Below are 19,677 nucleotides of genomic sequence, written 5' to 3'. Positions count from 1 at the left end.
GGGTCATCACATTAAAAATGAAGCGTCGCTCTTGAGAAAATAAAAACGGCGCTTTTCAACGAGAAAGTGTCGCTGCTGCCCACTGTCCAATTTTGATCCAAAATCACAGGTTAAAGCGTCGCTCTTGAGACAGAAGCACCGCTCTTGGGAAGCAAAAGCGCTGCTCCTAGACAAAAGTGTTGCTTTTGTACCTAATTCAGTTTTGCAGTTTCGAAATCTATTTCAACTCATTCAAAAGCTATTTTTCCAGTTTTTCCAATTTACCCAAATGCATGAAATGCAACTGCATGCAAATGCAATATATTTAAACATAATATCATACAAGTCTATATGAAATGTAATCATAAATGCACAAATATACACATATGTGATTGTTTTGATCGCGGGTCTATCACTTGTCCCGTTTTAGCGCAAAGGTGTTACTTTGGGTAGAGCTTGATGTCATCAAGCTCAATAGCATTGATGTCATCCCTATAAACCTTTAATCTATGGCCGTTTACCTTGAAAGTGTTCCCATACCCACATAACTCCACATAACCCGTAGGATAAGCCCTCTTAACAATGTATGAACCCCTCCATCTAGACTTCAACTTACCGGGTGAGAACTTTAAGCGGAAGTTGGAAACTAAGACCTTATCATTTGGGCGAAATTATTTAAGACCTTTTAGTCGGGCATCGTGCCAACGCTTAGTTATCTCTTTTTATGCTAAAGAGTTATCGTATGCCTCTAACCTAAGTCCTCTAATTCGTGCAATTGCGTCACCCATTTTTCCTTAGCTCTTTCTAGGTCTAGGTTTATCTCCTTAATTGCTCAAAATGCCTTGTGTTCAACCTCAACCGGGATGTGACATGCCTTCCCATACACTAGACGGAACGGTGTGGTTCCTATGGGTGTCTTGTAAGTGGTTCTAAATGCCCACAATGCTTCATCTAGCTTGGTTGACCAAATCTTAGGGTTATTACTAACCGTCTTTTCCAAAATTCTCTTCAAAGCGCGATTGTGTTCTCGACTTGACCACTAGTTTGGGGATGGTAAGTGGTAAAAAAATGATGTGTTACACCATATTTTTCCATGACTCTCTCCATTAGGCTATTAGAAAAATGTGTCCATCGATCCGAGATCAACGCTTTTGGTACATCAAACCTAGCAAACAATCCTTTCAAAAACTTAACAACTACTCTCGCATCATTAGTTGGCAAGGCTTTGGCCCCGGCCCATTTCGAAACATAATCTACCAATACCAAGATATAAACACACTTATTTAAGTTCGGGAATGGATCCATGAAATCTAAACCCCATACGTCGAATACCTCGCATATTTGAATGCCGGTTTGGGGCATCTCATCTCTCTTGGAGATGGATCCCGACCTTTGGCAAGAATCACAATGTTTCACCAATTCGTGGGAGTCCTTGAATATCATGGGCCAATAGAAACCGGAATTGAACACCTTCTTAGTGGCGTGGTTCGGACCAAAATGCCCTCCCGTAGGTCCACTATGACAACTCCTTGAAATCTCGCGGGCTTCTTGCCCATAAACACATCTCCGAATTACTTGATCTGCCCCAATGCGGAACAAGTGTGGTTCTTCCCAAAAGTAATACCGTAAATCGTTGAAAAACTTTTTCTTTTGTTGGTATGACAAACCCTTTTATAAAACATTTGAGGCCAAGTAGTTTGCAAAATTGGCGAACCATGGGACTTCATCGACTAGGTCAATTCTCATTAAATGTTCATCGCGGAAAGTATCCCGAATCTTTGATTCTTCTAAAGGTTGAAGCCCGGGATTGTCTAACCTTGACAAGTGGTCAGCTGCCACATTCTCGACACCCTTTTTATCCCTTATTTCTATATCAAACTCTTGTAGTAAAAGGACCCATCTAATTAAACGATGTTTCGAATCTTGTTTTTGAAAAATATATCGCAACGCGGAGTGGTCCGTGTATACGATCGTTTTGAAAAGTACAAGATAAGATCGAAACTTATCAAAAGCAAATACTACCTCAAGAAGTTCCTTCTCAATAGTGGTATAATTCAATTGGGCCTCGGTTAAGGTCTTGCTTGCATAGTAAATCGGTCTAAAGTGTTGGTCAACTCTTTGACCAAGCACCACGCCAAGCGCATAATCGCTCGCATCGCACATCAATTCAAAGTCTTTATCCTAATACGGAGAAACAAGAATTGGTGGGTTAATGAGCATTTCGTTCAACTAGTTAAAAGCTTTGGTGCATTCCTTATCAAACAAGATAGGTTGGTCTTTTTCTAACTACTTGGTCATACGGCGAGCGATTTTCGAAAAATCTTTTATGAACCGTCTATAAAATCCCACGTGCCCAAGAAAACTTTAGATTGCATTCACATCCGATGGTTTTGGTAAGTCTTTTATCACATGAATTTTAGCTTTATCTACCTTGATTCCCGCTTTAGAAATTTTATGTCCCAAAACTACCCTTCGTTGACCATGAGGTGGCATTTTTCCCAATTAAGAACCAAATTTGCACTTTCATAACGAGTTAACATTTTATCCAGATCTTTAAGACAATGGTCGAATGAATCTCCTACCAAAAAGTCATCCATGAATACCTACATAGTATCCTCAACCATATCCGAGAAAATAGCAAGCATGCATCGTTGAAAGGTTCCCGGGGAATTGTATAGGCCAAAAGGCATTCTTCGATACGCAAATGTACCATAGGGGCATGTAAAGGTCGTATTTTCTTGTTCTTCAGGGTTTATCGGGATTTAAAAGTATCCCGAAAGCTCGTCAAGAAAGCAATAAAACTCTCTCCTGCTCAAACATTCGATCATTTGATCGATGTAAGGGGGTGGGAAATGGTCTATTCATGTGGCATCGTTTAACCATCTATAGTCAATGCACACCCGCCATCCCATGATGGTTTGGGTTGGGACAAGCTCATTTTGGCCGTTTAAGATCATCGTGGTGAAATGCCCCATTCATATCGATTATAAACGATTCATAATTAAACGATTGTCTAACCTTGACAAGTGGTCAGCTGCCACATTCTCGACACCCTTTTTATCCCTTATTTCTATATCAAACACTTGTAGTAAAAGGACCCATCTAATTAAACGATGTTTCGAATCTTGTTTTTGAAAAATATATCGCAACGCGGAGTGGTCCGTGTATACGATCGTTTTGAAAAGTACAAGATAAGATCGAAACTTATCAAAAGCAAATACTACCTCAAGAAGTTCCTTCTCAATAGTGGTATAATTCAATTGGGCCTCGGTTAAGGTCTTGCTTGCATAGTAAATCGGTCTAAAGTGTTGGTCAACTCTTTGACCAAGCACCACGCCAAGCGCATAATCGCTCGCATCGTACATCAATTCAAAGTCTTTATCCTAATACGGAGAAACAAGAATTGGTGGGTTAATGAGCTTTTCGTTCAACTAGTTAAAAGCTTTGGTGCATTCCTTATCAAACAAGATAGGTTGGTCTTTTTCTAACTACTTGGTCATACGGCGAGCGATTTTCGAAAAATCTTTTATGAACTTTCTATAAAATCCCACGTGCCCAAGAAAACTTTAGATTGCATTCACATCGGATGGTTTTGGTAAGTCTTTTATCACATGAATTTTAGCTTTGTCTACCTTGATTCCCGCTTTAGAAATTTTATGTCCCAAAACTACCCTTCGTTGACCATGAGGTGGCATTTTTCCCAATTAAGAACCAAATTTGCACTTTCATAACGAGTTAACATTTTATCCAGATCTTTAAGACAATGGTCGAATGAATCTCCTACCGAAAAGTCATCCATGAATACCTACATAGTATCCTCAACCATATCCGAGAAAATAGCAAGCATGCATCGTTGAAAGGTTCCCGGGGAATTGTATAGGCCAAAAGGCATTCTTCGATACGCAAATGTACCATAGGGGCATGTAAAGGTCGTCTTTTCTTGTTCTTCAGGGTTTATCGGGATTTAAAAGTATCCCGAAAGCTCGTCAAGAAAGCAATAAAACTCTCTCCTGCTCAAACATTCGATCATTTGATCGATGTAAGGGGGTGGGAAATGGTCTATTCATGTGGCATCGTTTAACCATCTATAGTCAATGCACACCCGCCATCCCATGATGGTTTGGGTTGGGACAAGCTCATTTTGGCCGTTTAAGATCATCGTGGTGAAATGCCCCATTCATATCGATTATAAACGATTCATAATAGTTGATTACATCGCGAGGTACTTGACCTCTATATGATACATTTTACAAACATTGCATTCGTTTTTAAAAGACAATCTTTCATTTCATTGACAGTTGACAACATGCATACCATTTCATAATATACCCAACTATAATTGATTTAATAATAATCTTGATGAACTCAACGACTCGAATGCAACGTCTTTTGAAATATGTCATGAATGACTCCAAGTAATATCTCTAAAATGAGCAAATGCACAGCGAAATATTTCTTTCATACCTGAGAATAAACATCCTTTAAAGTGTCAACCAAAAGGTTGGTGAGTTCATTAGTTTATCATAAACAATAAAATTCATCATTTTGATAGACCACAAGATTCAAATATAGTACGCCTATCTCGTGTACGAAACCATTTTCATAAATCTTAGTAACCGTACACATATATCGTGTACAAAAATATCATACACATAACCTGTGTATAAAATCATTCTCTCGATACATAGCATTCACTTTTCATTCATTTCTTGGCTTGGTAACCGACCTTAACATATAATGCGCATAAATAATATCCCCAAAACAGAACCTCTCGTCTGTATAATATATAAACTTCGAAGTACTAAACACCACACCCACTAGCTCTTCCGTCTAGTGAACATTCTGGGTGGGGGTGTTAAACCCGGTAGCTACCTTTAGGATTCGCGTGAATTAGGGCCATACCCGATTCTAATTCTTAGGTTACTAAGCAATAATAATCAGGGGAAATATTCACAACAATTAGTGGCAATTATAACGTCCAACTAATTCAATAATAATTCACAGAACTTCTGTCTGCATAATAATTCATTCGAGGAATGTTTTGCTTGTGTCTATCTCGTCAAACATTTATAAAAGCAATTCATGTATTTGCAGTTCAAAATATATTTCAAAAGCATTTAATAAATCCGTTATAAAAACGGCGCATGTATTCTCAGTTCCAAAAATGTAAAGAGTAAAAGGGAATCAAATGAACTCACAATACTGTATTTTGTAGTAAAAATACATATGACGACATTGAATAATGCAGGGTTGGCCTCGGATTCACGAACCTATATCATTATATATATATATATATATATATATATATATATATATATATATATATTAACACATATAATTGAAATCGGACAAATTTATATACTATTATTAGTGAATTAAATATTAAGTTATATGTTTTATTAATAACTTAATTGAATATAATTATCTTATATACTTTTAAAAAAAATTATATAGCTTTGTTGAATATATTTTATTTAACTAATTTTTATCGTAATAATGATAATAATAATATTAATAGTTGTATTAATAATGATAATATTTTTATTATTATGATAATAATAATAATGATACTAGTAATAATACTAAAAATGTTAAAATAATAATATTTAGATATAGTAATATTAATAATAATACTTATAATAATAATGGTAATGATTTATATTAATAATGATAATAATAATATTTAATAATCTTTGTATTAATAATATTATTAATGATATCAATAATAATATTAATAATCTTTGTAATAATAATAATAATAATATTATTATTAATAATGTTAATAATAATAATAATACTAATAATAATAATAATAATAATCATAATAATAATAATAATAATAATAATAATAATAATAATAATAATCATAATAATAATAATAATAATAATAATAATAATAATAATAATAATAATAATAATAATAATAATAATAATAATAATAATAATAATAATAATAATAATATATTTCATATATGAAAACACGCGTAGTATATTTGTTCCTAATTCAGATCGAGGTAAAAAAAATATATTCAGAAGAGGGGGAAAATACTCGTCGATTACTCCATCAACAATCATCATCATCATCGTCAATAGATCAATCAAACTGCAATCATCGCTGAATTAGCAGGTTAGTTGAATCGTCATCATCCTTGTTCAATTTTATTATCGGCTTCATCATCCTCCATCAATAAACCAATCAATCGATTTATTAATTTGTGACTTAGGTTAATTGATTCATTAATAGTCTGTTAACTTCTTCATCTCCTCTAATTTATGTACTTTAATTTGATAGAGCACAATAAGTTATCTAAATAAATCTTTATTTACTAATATAATTGTTTTTATAATTTTCCCCAATTTGGTTCCAGAAGTCAAATCGTCTATGAAACTGTCATCATCTTTTTTTTTTCTGTTTTGCAGGCTCATCTCCTGGCTCGTTTCATCTGAATTCGTTTCACATAAGGCTGTAACAATTCACTTGTATCTATTCTTATGTTTATTCATATCTGTTAGGTATGCTTTTTGTACAGTCCGAGTTATTTATCAATACATTAAATCTTAGTTATTTAGTAAACAATATATATACTTGATATTCCAGTTATTAAATTTGTTATGCTTTTTGAATTAGTTTGTAAAACTTTAATTTTATAAATTCTAGTATCTTTTCTGTATGTAAATTAGTTTGAACTTTGGAATTATTTAGTTGGAATCTAGGTTATTAAATTTGAGTTTATTAAAATATTTAGATGATAAAGATTTATAGATTGATGACCTGTTTATGGAGTGAAGGTTGAACAGGAATTGATCAACAAGTAGTAGGTGGTTTTGGTTTTCTTTGCAGGTTGAACAGAAAACAGATAACAACATCAGCTGGGAATGATTGTGCAGCAATCAACACAGATGGTGGTGGTTTATTGGAAAACAGAACGCAAAAAATGAATTATACAGCAGTTCACTATGATTATTGGATGTTCTTTGTTGACAAGAAACAGAGATAGTAACTATACAGCAGTTGTAGTCATTAACTTTATTAAGGAGGTGATCAAATGATGTTTGAGGTGGTCCTTTGATGATTTCATTATCTATGGTTTGTTTAACATTCGACAGAAGCATAACTATGTAGTAGTAGTAATAATTTGTATGTAGTTATAATGGTGATGGTTTGATCGAACAGAACAAGTAGTAGCAACAACAATGGTAAATGTTGAAGAAAACTGGGTGGTGTCGGGTTGTAGACAGTTTGATCATGAATGTAGTAGATTCAATGGTATTGGTGAGTAGTGCTAGAAACTAGTGATGAATGAAATATTTATTCATTGAATTATTAATCTTAGGTGAGTGGAATGTGAAAGATGTCTCAAAAATGAATTGTCATGTATTGGTAATAATACAGGTAAGATGTAAAGTGATTTGAGTTGATGACAAAATGAGAGATAGTGATGTATAACTTATTTTGTTTATGTCTAGTGTAATAAATCTAGTAATACTAATTTATAATGTAAATCTATTAAATAAATCTGTTAATATTATTAATACTAACAAGAATACTAATAATAATATTAATAAAAATAATATTAATATTAATAATAATATCACAATAATACTAATAATAATAATAGAAATAATAATAATAATAAATAATGATAATTATAATAATAATCATAAAAATGATAATAATCATATTATTAATGATAATAATAAAAATAATGATTTTTAATGATAATACTTAATAATAATACTAGTAGTAACAAGTTATATGTTTCAATTTCTATATCTATATGTTATATAGTATATTAAATATTAATACGGATATTGATATTTATATTAATGAAAGTAATAATGAAAGTAACCATAATAATTATAGTTTTAACCTGTAATCAAACTTATTATATTAATATTACATATCAGTAATTATGTAATGTATATAATAACATATATTCAATATTTAATATTTATACATTACAATATAATAATAATTATATAGTGAAATTATATCTATATATTTATTTTGATTACAACTTATTTATTTTGTATATTATTTTACATAGTTAATTCTAATATTTATATTATATTTTATAATTTCAAATTATTATATATATACTTTCATTTATATATATATATATACATATACATATACATATACATATACATATACATATACATATACATACATATATACACATATTTAATTTCAAACAACTGTTCGTGAATCGTCGAAATTAGTCGAAGTTAAATGATTGTATGAAAAACAGTTTCAAAAATTTTGAGACTCAACATTACAGACTTTGCTTATCGTGTCGAATTCATTTAAAGATCAAGTTTAAATTTGGTCAGAAATTTTCGAGTCATCACAGTACTTACCCGTTAAAGAAATTTCGTCCCGAAATTTGATTGGGATGGTCATGGCTGCCAATAAGTATGTTTTCATGACTCATGTGAGCTGATAGATAGAATTTTATTACCATTGAGTAATAAGGATGAAATAATTTGATTATTCGAAGAGTATGAATGAAGCTATCACAAAAGAGTGAAATGAGTATATGCAGGTTTGTCCTAACTGGTGACGTAGTCACGGTTGATTTTTGGAATTCAAGGAATTTAAGAGAAAATCTTTGAAATCTGAATAAGATCTGATTCTTCATTGAATAGGGGAATTAAGATCTCTTTTAATAAATACGGTGATCTGCCTCGATTGCTCTGTCGGATATTTCCATTATAAATTCACTTTTTTCGTTCCATTAATTTTCACCACCTCAATACTTTCTTCCTTAGTTCATACATCCAAAAGATTGTGAAAATGCTTAATCCCGTTCTAATCCTTGATATTTTTCTAATTATCATTTCTGTCATCATTCTTTTCAATCTTCCACCAGAAAAATCTGTTTACTTCTACTATTACCTTGGAGTGATACTATTCTTAATTCTACCGTGTCTTTATATTGCTATTCGTACTAATATCCACAGTTTGTGACCTCCGTGTTGTTATTGGGCTTTATATTTTTCTTATATTTTGGAGCTCTTTGCCTTTTTATTCTGTTCTCGACCTCTAGTAAAGCGAGTAACGGTCCAGAATTCGTAAATATGGAATTTCTAACAAACTTAATGTTCTAAACAAGAAAAAACGTAATCGCACGATTTGATTTGTCAAATTACCTGAATCACTGAGAATAGAACTATCAAGAATATACTTTCTTGATATGTTCAGAAGTTAAGCAGAATGAAAGAGTTATGTAACATGGCACATGATGACGTTATGATCTGTGAATCATCACGTTCCATTAGAAACTCAACATGACTTACTGTAATATAATCACGTTGATCAAGTGTCATTATATTATAACTCATGCATCAGTCCCCAGCACTACTTCAATAACATTCATATTTAGATTCGAATATTTCAGAATTTAGAAACTAAAACCAGTTTCCTTTCTGATGTAACACTGATATCGCAAAGAGATAAATGATTTCAGATAAGAATAGTTCTGAAAATATCTTCAGAAATATCGAGGATATTTATAATGAAAGATACGATGATATCTTAGAATTTCTAATATGGATGGATGATGATGAAGATTTGTACGTAAAAGTGTAGAATCAGGAGCAAGGTATTCGTTAAAGATTTCATCAGAACAGAATCATCAGGATTCTTTATGTACAAGTTTAGTCCTTGTGATTTGTCCAAAGTCTCCTTCATGGTTTGTTTAATTCGTTTTTCAGTATCAAAATTTCTGAGCTTTTTCAACACTCTATTCTTTATCATCAAACTTTTAACTGTTAAGGCAGTCTTCAGTTTTCACTGCTTCATCAGCTCTTTCAGAACTTAGAGTATTGATTCGCAGACTGGGTGCTTTTTAGAATTTCATAATGGAAGATCATAATTCTAAGAGATAAATGTTATATGTATACATATAAATGTTGATATAGAAACGTTGCGAGATTCAAAATACTGATTGCTGATTCCCGGTAATTGGTATGGTAATTCTCGTTATAAGATGTGGATGAGTATATGATAAGGTTTCGATAAAGATAATGATTTTTCAAAAAATTAAGGATCAACAAAATTGTTGATAAGTTTACTGCTAATGTAGTGGGACATAAACTGCTCCCTGGTAACTATGGCAAATGGGCAACGTATATATCAAGGTTATAATAAGGTTGTTTCAAACGAAAAGTCGAAGTTGACTTGCTGGAGCTATGACAAAATTGGCTAATTTGAAAAGGAATTACAAAGTTATTTTCGGTAATAACAATGCCAAAGGAGCTAGCACAGATACGTGTTAAAAGTTTACTCAGGTTCCGAGTGTTTTTAGGTGCATAACTATATGCATCAATCTTTTCTTCCGTAGATGAGGTGCGGTTGGTTCATCCTCTCGATTGAGGTGTTTTCAAGAATCATGAAAGGTTTGAATGCAGATTGTAATCGTCAAGATACAAATGAGGTTTAAGATGAAATCAAGTGGCAAACTTGAAGAATTGTTTAGTTTCATATGTTATAATCAATATTTTAATTCATTTTAATTGTCCAATGTTGGTAGTCCTCAGTTGATAGTCCACAGTTAGCAGTTCAATAATTCATATATAGTTTAATATATTATATTCGAATTTATTAATACGTATCGTGACCCGTTATATACATGTCTCAGACTCGATCACAACTCAAAGTATATATATTATTGTAGAATCAACCTCAACCCTGTATACCTAACTCGATCATTACCGCGTATAGAGTGTCTATGGTTATTCCAAATAATATATATAGATGTGTCGATATGATATGTCAAAACCTTGTATACGTGTCCCGATATTTAAAGTGCGTAAAATAAATAACAGAAATTAAATGACGATAAATAAAATTGCGAGAATATAAATTGCGATAATTAAACTGTGATAATAAAATGTAATCAGTTAGCTAGGAACAGTTAGCTAGGAACAGTTAGCGTAGATTCTTAACAAAATTTCTCATAGTTAATTTGTTTGTTTCTAACAGATTTTATTTTGTCCAATGTTTTCTTCATTATGCCACTTGTTGGAGATAAGTCAAAATCCAATATGAAATTGAGTGAAAATGGTTATTCTACGGTGAACGGATACGTATATCTGTGGATGTAAGTAGGATAGTAAATGACCATTGAATTAGATTTGAAGAATGTATAGTGTAACTTATTAATGTAAAATCTAAATATTCCTCGGGTATTACCTACCCGTTAAAATATTTTCATCATTAACAGTTTGTACGAAAGAATTTTCAATTACAATCTTTATGAAAATATATATACATATATATTTTCTTCAGATGTAATTATGGATTTAATGAGTCAATATGATATTAAACTCATTTGATTTTCGGTTTGAGCTAGAATAAATAATCTCTAAAACTTTTAGAAACCACATATTCTTCGCAGAATATTTCTTCAATGAAGTTATGAATTAATACTTCTTCGTTCATTGTTGTTGGTACTCCTTGGTATCTATGGTGTGTATGACGTTGATGTTCGAGATACTGATTGTAATGTTGAGGTGTGGGATGCGGATGTTGCTGTTGGTGGTATTGTTTATGCTGTTGGTGCTGCTGCTGGTGTTTGTAACCTTTGCACCAAATTCTCCAAAGCCACTACCCGAGCGCGAAGCTCGTTGACTTCTTCTATTACACCGGGGTGATTGTCGGCTCGGACGAGCGGATAAAATCTAGAATTTGACGTAGTATGTAATCGTGACGAGATACTCCGGAAATGAGAGAGAAAATGGTGTTTCGGGCAGGTTCGCCGGTAAGTGTTTCAGGTTCTTCGCCAAGAGGGAAAGTCGGTGGATGGAAAGGATCGCCTTCTTCGCGTCTCCATTGATTAAGTCGACTACGAACCCATTAGATGAACTGGGGATGGCTGATTGATTGATTCATTCCGGTGACACCACTTTCGGAGCTTAGGTGAATATCCATGTCGGAATATCTGTCGGAATAACTATTGGAATAGCTATCGAAATCTGAGGGACTCGAACTGGTTGAGGGATTCATCTCGTACGATCAGATGAAGGATTTTTGATAAGAAATAGATAATAGGATGTAGATTAGTACCCTGTAATACATAATTTACATACGCATATATAATACTAAAATCCCATAAGTTACAGAGGAATCTACGGAAACTGTCAGGCAAAGGTAACAATAACAGATACGCTAAGATATGAATTTATCTATACACTGTCTATGCAATAAAGGCAGTAAGACGTGTCTAGACTTTAAGGATGATAAGAAAATAATTTTCGACACTAAATGATAAGCAAAACTTTTGACATGCAGACACGGTCCAAGTCCAGACCCACTAATGCATCTAAACAACTATCAGTTAGACAAACTAATGCAAGACCTGGTTCGCTAAGACCACCGCTCTGATACCAACTGAAATGCCCCGTTCATATCGATTATAAATGATTCATAATAATTTATTACATCGCGAGGTACTTGACCTCTATATGATACATTTTACAAACATTGCATTCGCTTTTAAAAGACAATCTTTCATTTCATCGACAGTTGACAACATGCATACCATTTCATAATATACCCAACTATAATTGATTTAATAATAATCTTGATGAACTCAACGACTCGAATACAACGTCTTTTGAAATATGTCATGAATGACTCCAAGTAATATCTCTAAAATGAGCAAATGCACAGCAGAAGATTTCTTTCATACCTGATAATAAACATGCTTTAAAGTGTCAACCAAAAGGTTGGTAAGTTCATTAGTTTATCATAAACAATAAAATTCATCATTTTGATAGACCACAAGATTCAAATACAGTACACCTATCTCGTGTACGAAACCATTTTTATAAATCTTAGTAACCGTACACATATCTCTTGTACAAAAATATCATACACATAACCTTTGTATAAAATCATTCTCTCGATACATAACATTCACTTTTCATTCATTTCTTGGCTTGGTAACCGACCTTAACATATAATGCACATAAATAATATCCCCAAAATAGAACGTCTCGTCTGTATAATATATAAACTTCGAAGTACTAAACACCATGCCCACTAGCTCTTCCATCTAGTGAACATTCTGGGTGGGGGTGTTAAACCCAGTATCTACCTTTAGGATTTGCGTGAATTAGGGCCATACCCGATTCTGATTCTTAGGTTACCAAGCAATAATAATTAGGGAAAATATTCACAACAATTAGTGGCAATTATAACGTCCAACTAATTCAATAATAATCCACAGAACTTCTGTCTGTATAATAATTCATTCGAGGAATGTTTTGCTTCTGTCTATCTCGTCAAACATTTATAAAAGCATTTCATGTATTTGCAGTTCAAAATATATTTCAAAAGCATTTAATAAAGCAGTTATAAAAACGGCGCATGTATTCTCAGTCCCAAAAATGTAAAGAGTAAAAGGGAATCAAATGAACTCACAATACTGTATTTTGTAGTAAAAATACATATGACGACATTGAACAATGCAGGGTTGGCCTCGGATTCACGAACATATATCATTATATATATATATATATATATATATATATATATATATATATATATATATATATATATATATATATATATATATATATATATATATATATATATATATATATATATATATATATATATATATATATATATATATATATATATATATATTAACACATATAATTGAAATCGAACAAATTTATATACTATTATTAGTGAATTAAATGTTAAGTTATATGTTTCATTAATAACTTAATTGAATATAATTATCTTATATACTTTAAAAAAATTATATAGTTTTGTTGAATATATTTTATATAACTAATTTTTATCGTAATAATGATAATAATAATATTAATAGTAGTATTGATAATGATAATAATATTGTTATTATGATAATAATAATAATAATAATGATACTATTAATAATACTAAAAATGTTAAAATAATAATATTTAGGTATAGTAATATTAATAATAATACCTATAATAATAATGGTAATGATTTATATTAATAATGATAATAATAATATTTAATAATCTTTGTGTTAAAAATATTATTAATGATATCAATAATAATATTAATAATCTTTGTAATAATAATAATAATATTATTATTATTATTATTAATAATGTTAAAAATAATAATAATAATAATAATAATAATAGTAATAATAATAATAATAATAATAATAATAATAATAATAATAATAATAATAATAATAATCATAATAATAATAATAATATATTTCATATATGAAAACACGCTTAATATATTTGTTCCCAATTCAGATAGAGGTAAAAAAAAAATATTCAGAAGAGGGGAAAATACTCGTCGATTACTCCATCAACAATCATCATCATCATCGTCAATAGATCAATCAAACTACAATCATCGCTGAATTAGCAGGTTAGTTGAATCGTCATCATCCTTGTTCAATTTTATTATCGGCCTTCATCATCCTCCATCAATAAACCAATCAATCGATTTATTAATTTGTGATTTAGGTTAATTGATTCATTAATAGTCTGTTAACTTCTTCATATCCTCTAATTTCTGTACTTTAATTTGATAGAGCACAATAAGTTATCTAAATAAATCTTTATTTACTAATATAATTGTTTTTATAATTTTCCCCAATTTGGTTCCAGAAGTCAAATCGTCTATGAAACTGTCATCATCTTTTTTTTCTGTTTTGCAGGCTCATCTCCTGGCTCATTTCATCTGAATTCGTTTCACATAAGGCTGTAACAATTCTATTGTATCTATTCTTATGTTTATTCATATCTGTTAGGTATGCTTTTTGTACAGTCCGAGTTATTTATCAATACATTAAATCTTAGTTATTTAGTATACAATATATATACTTGATATTGCAGTTGTTAAATTTGATATGCTTTTTGAATTAGTTTGTAAAACTTTAATTTTATAAATTCTAGTATGTTTTCTGTATGTAAATTAGTTTGAACTTCGGAATTATTTAGTTGGAATCAAGGTTATGAAATTTGAGTTTATTAAAATATTTAGATGATAAAGATTTATAGATTGATGACCTGTTTATAGAGTGAAGGTTGAACATGAATTGATCAACAAGTAGTAGGTGGTTTTGGTTTTCTTTACAGGTTGAACAGAAAATAGATAACAACATCAGCTGGGAATGATCGTGCAGCAATTAACACAGATGGTGGTGGTTTATTGGAAAACAGAACGCAGAAAATGAATTATACAGCAGCTCACGATGATTATTGGATGTTCTTTGTTGACAAGAAACAGAGATAGTAACTATACAGCAGTTGTAGTCATTAACTTTATTAAGGAGGTGATCAAATGATGTTTGAGGTGGTCCTTTGATGATTTCATGATCTATGGTTTGTTTAACATTCGACAGAAGCAGAACTATGTAGTAGCAGTAATAATTTGTATGTAGTTATAGTGGTGATGGTTTAATCGAACAGAATAAGTAGTAGCAACAACAATGGTAAATGTTGAAGAAAACTGGGTGGTGTCGGGTTGAAGACAGTTTAATCATGAATGTAGTAGATTCAATGGTATTGGTGAGTAGTGCTAGAAACTAGTGATGAATGAAATATTTATTCATTGAATTATTAATCTTAGGTGAGTGGAATGTGAAAGATGTCTCAAAAAATGAATTGTCATGTATTGGTAATAATACAGGTAAGATGTAAAGTGATTTGAGTTGATGACAAAATGAGAGATAGTGATGTATAACTTATTTTGTTTATGTCTAGTGTAATAAATCTAGTAATACTAATTTATAATGTAAATCTATTAAATAAATCTGTTAATATTATTAATACTAACAAGAATACTAATAATAATATTAATAGAAATAACATTAATATTAATAATAATATCACAATATTACTAATAATAATAATAGAAATAATAATAATAATAAATAATGATAATTATAATAATAATCATAAAAATGATAATAATCATATTATTAATGATAATAATAAAAATAATGATTTTTAATGATAATACTTAATAATAATACTAGTAGTAACAAGTTATATGTTTCAATTTCTATATCTATATGTTATATATTATATTAAATATTAATACGGATATTGATATTAATATTAATGAAAGTAATAATGAAAGTAACCATAATAATTATAGTTTTAACTTGTAATCAAACTTATTATATTAATATTACATATCATTAATTATGTAATGTATATAATAACATATATTCAATATTTAATATTTATACATTACAATATAATAATAATTATATATAGAAATTATATCTATATATTCATTTTAATTACAACTTATTTATTTTGTATATTATTTTACATAGTTATTTCTAATATTTAAATTATATTTTATAATTTCAAATTATTATATATATACTTTCATTTATATATATATATATATATATATATATATATATATATATATATATATATATATATATATATATATATACACATATTTAATTTCAAACAACTGTTCATGAATCGTCGACATTAGTCGAAGTTAAATGATTGTATGAAAAACAGTTTCAAAAATTTTGAGACTCAACATTACAGACTTTGCTTATCGTGTCGAATTCATTTAAAGATCAAGTTTTAATTTGGTCGGAAATTTCCGGGTCGTCACACGTGGTCCCACCCTTTTTGGGCACCACTTGGACCGGACTGACCCAGGGTGAGTCGAATATTGGATAAATAAGCCCCGCGTCCAACAATTTGATCACTTCCTTTTTTACAACCTCCTTCATGTTTGGGTTAAGTCTTCGTTGTCGTTGGACAACCGGTTTGAAGTTCTTTTCCATGAGAATCTTATGTGTGCAATATGATGAATTGATCCCCGGGATGTCCGTGGTCTTCCATGCTATGGCCTTATGGTGGGACTTAAGTAGTGAGAAAAGTCGGGTCTTTTGGTCTTGGGTGAGTTTCGAGGAAATAATCACCGGAAGTTGGTTTTCTTCCTTAAGATAAGCATATTCAAGATGCTCGAGGTGCTCTTTAAGCTCAAGAGTCGGAGGCTTCTCCCACGAAGTCTTGATTCGAAATCTATCTTCATGAGGGATAGACTCAAATGACATTTTCCGAATGGCCTCATTTTCACTTTCAAATTCATCAACATTAACATTCATCAATTCCTTAAAATTGGCCTCTACATCCACAATTTCATTATCACAAGTTTGGTCGAACCCCGTGGTATCAACCTTTAAAAGCTTTTCAATTTCGTTATGCATATAAAGGTCAATGTGGTTAAAGGCATAGCACTCATCATCATCATCGGTGTTACTCGGTTGCTTCATAGCTTCCCGGATATTGATGGTCACAAGCTCTTCACCAACTCTAATGTTGAGTTGATTGCGTTGCACTAAGATGATGGTGTCGGCGGTCGCCAAAAATGGTCTACCTAAGATAAGGGGGACTTGAAGGTCCTCCTTCATCTCCATAATAACAAAATCAACCGGGAACACCAAGGTGTCAATGCTAACCAAGATGTGCTCGGCGATACCAATAGCGTTGTTAAATGAATGATTATCCAATCTTATCCTAATCCGTGTTGGTTTAAGAGGTCCAAGACCGAGTCTCTCGTAAAGTGAGTGGGGCATTAAGTTAATGTTTGCCCCCAAATCGGTAAGTGCATTGAACACTTCTAACTCACTGAATTTACAAGGGAAAACGAATTTTCCCGGATCTCTTAACTTCTTAGGAATCCGTGGCCTTGATGCTAGAATCTTATTGCATTCCTCTTCAATAAAGAAAGACGTTTCATCATGATATTTAACCCTTTGAGATATTATCTCCTTGATGAACCGACCATAGTTTGGCATTCCTTTGAGCACATCGGTGATCGGTAAGTTAACCGAGACGTTTTTCATCTTTTCTTAAAACTTTTTGTATTGAGCCGCCAACCTGTCCTTCTTTAAACCTTTTGGATATGGCACCAGTCTCGTAACCTTTGAAGACTCATCACCCTTTTTCTTACCCGATTCATCATTACCCGTACCTTTAGTTGAGTTGACCTTTTCTTTACCCTTCTCCTTACTAACCCCGGTTTCCTCTTCAATAAAACTTGGTAGTGGTTCATGGGTTATAAAGGGTTGTGGATGGGGATCTTCAATCCCTTGAGTGGTTAAATCGTTTCGAGTGGTTATGGCATTGACATTTTCATTTCGGTTTGGGTAGTTAGGGTTTTGGTTGGTGCCTTCGATAGGAATCACTCTTGTGTTGTTGTTTTGTTGGTTTTGGTTGTGTTGACGGTTATTGTTGTAAATGTGGATCGGGTTAACTTGAGTGTTTGAAGGTAAAGTTCCTTGTGGTCTTTCGACAACTTGATTTGAAAGTCTTCCAGCGGCACTTTCAAGGTTTTGAAATGTGGTTTGTTGGTTTCGTATTTGTTGCTTCAAGAGCTCGTTCTCTTTCATTAGGAAAGCTTTGGTTGATTCTACCTTCTTGATATAGTTTTGCATGATTTCTTCTAAACTCTTCGAAGGTTGGGATTGTTGAATGTTTTGTTGAGATTGTTGATTGTAACCTTGGTTATTTGTGGTTGACTATAAACCTTGGTTATTTTGATAATTCGAATTGGCTTGGTTGTTATAAGGTTGATTGTTGTAAGGTTGTTGGTTTTGGTATTGAAAGTTGTTGTTTCGGTTTTGGTGATAGTTGTTGTTGTAACCTTGGTTTCGATTTTGGTTTGTGAATCTGGGTGGTGTATTGGTATGGGTATTGAATGACACTTTTTTTATTAGGATTGTAGTATCCTTGGTTTGATGTTCCTCCCCGTTGATAGTTTTGATTACTCACGTAGTTCACATGAGCATCCGAATTCATGGGAATGTCATCTAGATCAATATGATTGCATTGAGTAATTTGAGGACAATTTTTCATGAGATGTGGACCCTCGCATCGTTGACAACCTACTTGCATTGCGATTATCGTTTGTTGAAGCTTTTTCAACTCTTTCCCATACATTTGAAATTGATTGTTCAAGCTTGCAAGCGTCACTTGTCCATTATCACTCTCGATTTGTGCTACACTTTTCCTTGTCAAATCTCGCGGTGAAGGTGTCCATTCATATGTGTTAACCGAGATGTTTTCCAATAAGATTTCTGCCGCATTTGGTGATTTATACATAAATACCCCACCGGATGAAGAATCAAAATATTGCTTTGTCAAAGAATTAGTACCCCGGTAGAATGTGTTGATGTACTCCTTCTTCGTCAAACCGTGCGGTGGGCAAGCTCTTAACATTTTCTTGAATCGTACCCACGCATCATACAAAGACTCATCACCCCGTTGGGTGAACCCATTAATCTCCATTCGAAGTCATTCTACTTTTGACGGTGGGAAGAAGTGATTGATAAACTCATTGGTTAAATCTTGAAAAGTTCTTATGGAATCGGATGGTAAGCTCCTTAAACAAACTTTTGCTTCTCCTTGAAGAGTAAAGGGGAATGCCCTTAACTTTAAAGCGTCATCGGTGACATCCTTATTTTTGTAGATATCACAAAGATCACTAAAATGTTGGATGTGTTCGAACGGATTCTCGTCTATTAACCCATGAAAGTACGTATCTTTGATCAACGTGAAAAAGTTACCCTCGATCTTCCAATTATCCGCTTCAATTGGTGGTTTTGTAATAGCCGGTGCTATCATCGTTGGTGCCACTAATCTAGCGTTCCACATTGGCGTGTCGTTCGGATCATTCAATAACTC

General features: G+C 31.9%; 1 protein-coding gene and 1 non-coding gene across 2 annotated transcripts; one reads left to right on the top strand and one right to left on the bottom strand.

The window, feature by feature from the left end:
- Positions 1-987: 987 nt before the first annotated feature.
- Positions 988-17,837, bottom strand: LOC139841506 (uncharacterized). The gene is made up of 5 exons (XM_071831721.1): positions 16,641-17,837; positions 3,204-3,362; positions 2,460-2,582; positions 2,002-2,160; positions 988-1,647 (listed from the first exon to the last, which is right to left on the bottom strand). Exons 1-5 carry the CDS (start codon positions 17,835-17,837, stop codon positions 988-990), a joined length of 2,298 nt encoding a protein of 765 aa, XP_071687822.1.
- Positions 17,838-19,183: 1,346 nt separating this feature from the next.
- Positions 19,184-19,290, top strand: LOC139845883 (small nucleolar RNA R71). The gene has a single exon (XR_011758637.1). It is a non-coding gene; the product is annotated as a small nucleolar RNA R71 (small nucleolar RNA).
- Positions 19,291-19,677: the final 387 nt, after the last annotated feature.

This window comes from Rutidosis leptorrhynchoides, chromosome 4 (assembly GCF_046630445.1).
Source record: "Rutidosis leptorrhynchoides isolate AG116_Rl617_1_P2 chromosome 4, CSIRO_AGI_Rlap_v1, whole genome shotgun sequence".
NCBI lineage: Eukaryota > Viridiplantae > Streptophyta > Magnoliopsida > Asterales > Asteraceae > Rutidosis > Rutidosis leptorrhynchoides.
This window is presented reverse-complemented; position numbering and strand designations above follow the sequence as displayed.